Below are 4,645 nucleotides of genomic sequence, written 5' to 3'. Positions count from 1 at the left end.
ACAAATTGACCATTTAATGTAAAAAGTGTTTGGTGTATTTTTAAAATGTTCATGTAATTACAGAAATTGTTCAAAACACCTTCGTAAAAATGTTTGTGTAATTCAAAGAAATGTTTGACGCATTTTAAGATGTTCATGTGATTAAAAAGTGTTTGACGCATTTTCAAAATTATTAATGGACATAAAAAGTGTATGATGCACTTTAAAAAATGTCCATGTGAGTTTAAAAAAAATTCATGTCTTTTAAACAAAATGATAATGTAATGTTAAAGAAGCAATTTTATAATTGTTTGTTTGTTGTTGAAATGACATTTGGATACTTTTACAGAAAATGAATAGGAATAAAAAGGGAAAAGAGAAAATGTTTGACTTATTTTTTTAAATGTAATAAAAATAGAATAAGAAACAAACAAAAAGAAAAGCAAAAAAATAACAAAGAAAAAGGAATTGAACACAAAAAAGTCATTAAAAATGAAACTACCATATGAAAATCGGATAAAAAACACGGAACGCACGAAAACTAGATAAGAAAACGATGCAAGAACTATTTCAGGCGGCGCGCAATAAAGCGTCCCAACCATCAGTACTATAGCAAAGGGCCAAAGTTGGGTAGTTGCGCCTGCGCTCCATTTATTACAATGATTTTTTTTTATTTTGACTAACAAATTACAAATGTATTGCTGAAAAAGGGGGAAATCTACTTTTATTTCAAAAAATATAAAAAATTGTTGTTAGCCATTTTAAAAGTAGAAACCGTTATGTTGCAAAATTCAAAAAGGTATTGTGAGTATGAAATGTTTGTCACCTTTTCAAAAAAATGGTCAACACGCATTTTAAAAAATTTCTTTTGAAAAAAAAATCCATCCATAGATATAAAAATCATGTGTATACAAGTAAAAGATAATACATGGAAAAAACAAATAGAAAATGGGGCAGAAAGAACCGAAATAAAAACTCTGCTCACGGAGTTGGCGGAACGCAGAGGCCTTGGTGAAATAAATTACAGTCACGTATATTACTTTATTCCCTCCAAATACATTTCACAAACCCATCTCAGATTGCTAACTCGTGTACACTGCATGCGCGTATATGACCTTATTTCTCCAAATACACTTCACAATAAATCCCATCTCCGATCACTAACCTTGTACACACTACATGCGCGCTTTTGGCTTGCCGAGGAACGGGTAGTCGGTATAGCCCACGACGGGGTCAGGGGTGTAGAACGTCTTCCTCACGTACTTGTTGAGGCCGGCGTTGAGCCTGAGCCGCTCGACCAGGTCCGGGTTCGAAATGAACAGCCGCCCGAACGACACCAGGTCGGCGTCGCCGCTCTCCACCGCCTCCAGTCCGAGCTCCCGCGTGTAGCCGCCGCTGCACATGAACGTGCCCCGGTACGCACCCCGCAAGGTGCGCATCAGCCGGCTCTCCTCCTCGGCGCTGCCGTGCGGGCCCGATTCTGTCTGCCCGTAGGCCGCGTACCTCGGCTGTGTCACGTGGAGGTAGGCGAGCTGCCCGGCTTCCTGCTGGAGGGCGTTGAGCCGCTCAACCACGGCCATGCCGAGCTGCATCGGGTTCGAGTCATAGGCGTCGAGGTGGTCGATGGCCGGTGACACCCTCACCGCAGTTCGCTCTGCTCCGATGGCGGATAACACGGCTCGGGTCACCTCGAGTAGAAACTTGCAACGGTTGGTGAGCGATCCGCCATACTCGTCGGTGCGGTCGTTGATGCCATCCTTGAGGAATTGATCAATGATGTAGCCATGAGCGCCGTGGATCTCGATGCCATCGAAACCTGGGGACACAGTTCATCCCCATATCAGCTTACAACTTACACGGGTCGTTTCCACTCGTTTAGGTTTATATGGTTGGATGCAAAGGTTTGTGAATTTAAGTGTGCCGTTTACCTGCTTTGATGGCGTTTATGGCAGCTTGGCGATATTGCTCAACTATGTCCGGTATTTCCGATGTCGCAAGGCGCCTTGGCGTGGGATACGTTCCGTATGAACCATCAGGCAACAATATCTTCCACCTTGCTGATATCGGCTTATCAGTTGAGGATATTGGAGCAGCACCGTCTGGCTGATATACTGGTGGATGAAAGAACATTAGTCAACATTGGAGACAACAAATGATATGTTTACATGCTGTATTGCTGTTCATGCTCAAATCTGATGACAGAACTAGCAGTTCAGATTTCCAACATAAAGTCAAAGTCATGAATTTTTCGAGAACACAAGAGTTATGACGTTTGCGGTCTTCTATGTTTTCACAGTTTCGATATGTATTAATCCAGATAGAGAAAACTATGAATCAATCGTGTCCAAGAGTCTAAAGAAACAACAAAAGTGGATGCAAAGATATATCCTCAAGGGCAACTGATAATCAAGGGCGATTGCGTTTAGTAAACCTGTTACGGATTTCAAAGAAACGAGTTATCATTACACACATAAATACATACCTTGGTGAGAAGCTCTGCCTACGTGCCATAATTGACAGAAAAAGATGCCTCCCTTGGCATGAACAGCATCCACCACCTTTTTCCATCCATCTATCTGCTCCTGATTGTATATTCCAGGGACGTGAGGAAACCTATCCAACGATGTTTTATTAGTTAATCTTCTGAATTGGCGGTAGAAAATTAACATAAACTTGCTATATGTTCATCAAGTGTGAGAATCAGAAGAACCTCTACTAGACAAAATTACAGTAAATATCTCAAGAAAATGGCATATTGTTTGAAAAGAGAGAAAATTCGTGTGTGGAAGTTTAAAAATTTACACAGAAACTACAAGATTAAATTTAATTTTGTACAAAAGATGCAAATTAAAAACTTTGGTGAACAGTGACCCCCCACTGACCCTTGTTCAATATGTAAATTTTTCCGTTTATGTTGCAAATACCACTTAGTTTGATGTAAGAATTCATTTATATATCAGGTAAATGCAGTCGAGGACTCCCAGATGTTTTTCTCAAAACAGAATGCGCATGGGTGTATAAGTAGGTCTCCCCTATAGTTTACTGTTTCATTCGGAGAGCACATGATTTTCATGGAATCCAGGATCCAGCTCATTTTTACAGATGTATCTCTCCAGTTTCCAAATATCTATAGCATGATCATACACAATAGATGTGAAGCATTTGGTTAAGGGACCTGACTACTGGTCCCTTTTATTTTTGTTACATGTTAGCTTGAGCAGCTGACAGGACACCTTTTGTTTTTCATGATTGCGAAAATTAAGTACTTGAGCAGTTGAGCTATCTAGAAAAAACACTAAAACTACTTGCGAATCCAACGCATCTCTCTCATATAAATCATACTGTAGGTGTTGCCATCTATGATCATTTCCCTATTCATACTCTGCAACTCCACTTGAAAAGGGCATGGAGTCAGGAAAAGGCTTCTGATGGATATTCAATCTCATGGTCAGACTGTGGGTACATTAGGGTCAAAACGCAACAGGATAATTAGTTGCTAATTAAATATGGCCTGAACCACAATTGACACACTTATAGTAGAAGTTTAAGGAACTTGCACCTTTTCCCAAGATCAGGGACCTAAATCACAAGCCGAACATATGTCACACTTTACTCCTTAAACGACAAAGCAAGGTAGGTTATCTGTGTTCGTCACTCAACCACCACCTATGAATAGAAATATGGAAATCAAAGCTAGTAGTACTCTAACCAAATATCCAACGACAAAATAGCCTAACAACCACATTTAAGAGAATCATTCTGCCAGATACTCAGATCTAGCAGGAATATTAATCATAGCAATGCGCACGCAGCGCTGCTTAAACAAATCCAAGACCGAGTAAACGACAGTACGACGAGCGCGGATTCTGAAACAGGGACAGTAAACTAGTCCGAACAGGGGCATCGACCATGTGCGGACCATGGTGCGGAGAGAGAGAGAGGTATGAAGTGACGAGATTACCCCGGCCCGGCCGGCGAGACGACGGTGCCCTCGGAGATGAGCAGGCCTCCCTGGGTGGCCCGCTGCGCGTAGTACTCCGCCAGCGCCGGCCCCGGCAGCCCGCCGATGGCCCTGCACCTCGTCATCGGCGCCAGCACCACCCTGCACGCAGAAATGGTCGCCAGAGTCGAACGAGTGAGCGAAGACCAGAGGCGGCCGAATTTTCGGCGCGGGTTGAAGGAGGGGGCGGCTCACCGGTGGGCGAGGCTGAAGCGGCGCATCTGGTACGGCGAGAAGAGCGTGGGCCGCTGGTCCGGCGCCGGCCGATCCATCTGGTGCTCTCGCGCTGGATCGAGGGGGCAGTGGGCGAGGCGGGGGAGGGGGAGGGGGGAAAGAGGGCGCGGCGAGAAGCCAATTGTGGGAGGCAAAGAAGGGAAGAATTGGGTGGGAATGGGATGGTGGGCTTCGAAAGCGAACGAATTAAAGCGCACGGGAGCGTTAAAAGGCGGCCGCTGGAGCAGAGGAGGTCTTTTTCAGCATGCGGTTTGCGTGTTGAGACTTGGATGCAATGATATGAATCTGGAAGCAGGCCGCCGATCTGTGCCTCATCGAGGTGAAAACCTTTTCTTCAGCTATGTGAGTTGATTTTCACATAGCAATAAATTTAATTGAAATGGTCTGAGATGAACACGTGCTCAATGATGAAAGTTTTTAGTCTTGTTAAGA

The 4,645-nt window shown here is 43.6% G+C and overlaps 1 protein-coding gene across 1 annotated transcript; it reads right to left on the bottom strand.

Moving 5' to 3' along the window:
* Positions 1–987: 987 nt before the first annotated feature.
* Positions 988–4,427, bottom strand: LOC109765158 (12-oxophytodienoate reductase 7). Its single transcript, XM_020323932.4, has 5 exons — positions 4,175–4,427; positions 3,941–4,081; positions 2,462–2,592; positions 1,908–2,090; positions 988–1,795 (listed from the first exon to the last, which is right to left on the bottom strand). Exons 1-5 carry the CDS (start codon positions 4,249–4,251, stop codon positions 1,155–1,157), a joined length of 1,173 nt encoding a protein of 390 aa, XP_020179521.1. The 5' UTR covers positions 4,252–4,427; the 3' UTR covers positions 988–1,154.
* Positions 4,428–4,645: the final 218 nt, after the last annotated feature.

This window comes from Aegilops tauschii, chromosome 7, assembly GCF_002575655.3.
Source record: "Aegilops tauschii subsp. strangulata cultivar AL8/78 chromosome 7, Aet v6.0, whole genome shotgun sequence".
In the NCBI taxonomy this organism is placed as follows: Eukaryota; Viridiplantae; Streptophyta; class Magnoliopsida; order Poales; family Poaceae; genus Aegilops; species Aegilops tauschii.
Note: the sequence above shows the minus strand (reverse complement) of the source record. Positions and strands in the feature narration are given on the sequence as shown.

What these genes read in the sequence shown, in the direction of transcription:
- LOC109765158 (XM_020323932.4), bottom strand. Translation starts at nt 4,251, where the DNA reads ATGGATCGGCCGGCGCCGGACCAGCGGCCCACGCTCTTCTCGCCGTAC. An exon ending in AGGCAGAGCTTCTCACCAAG is followed by an intron (nt 2,091 to 2,461) that starts GTATGTATTTAT and finishes TTCATCCACCAG; the next exon opens with TATATCAGCCAGACGGTGCT. An exon ending in CATAAACGCCATCAAAGCAG is followed by an intron (nt 1,796 to 1,907) that starts GTAAACGGCACA and finishes CTGTGTCCCCAG; the next exon opens with GTTTCGATGGCATCGAGATC.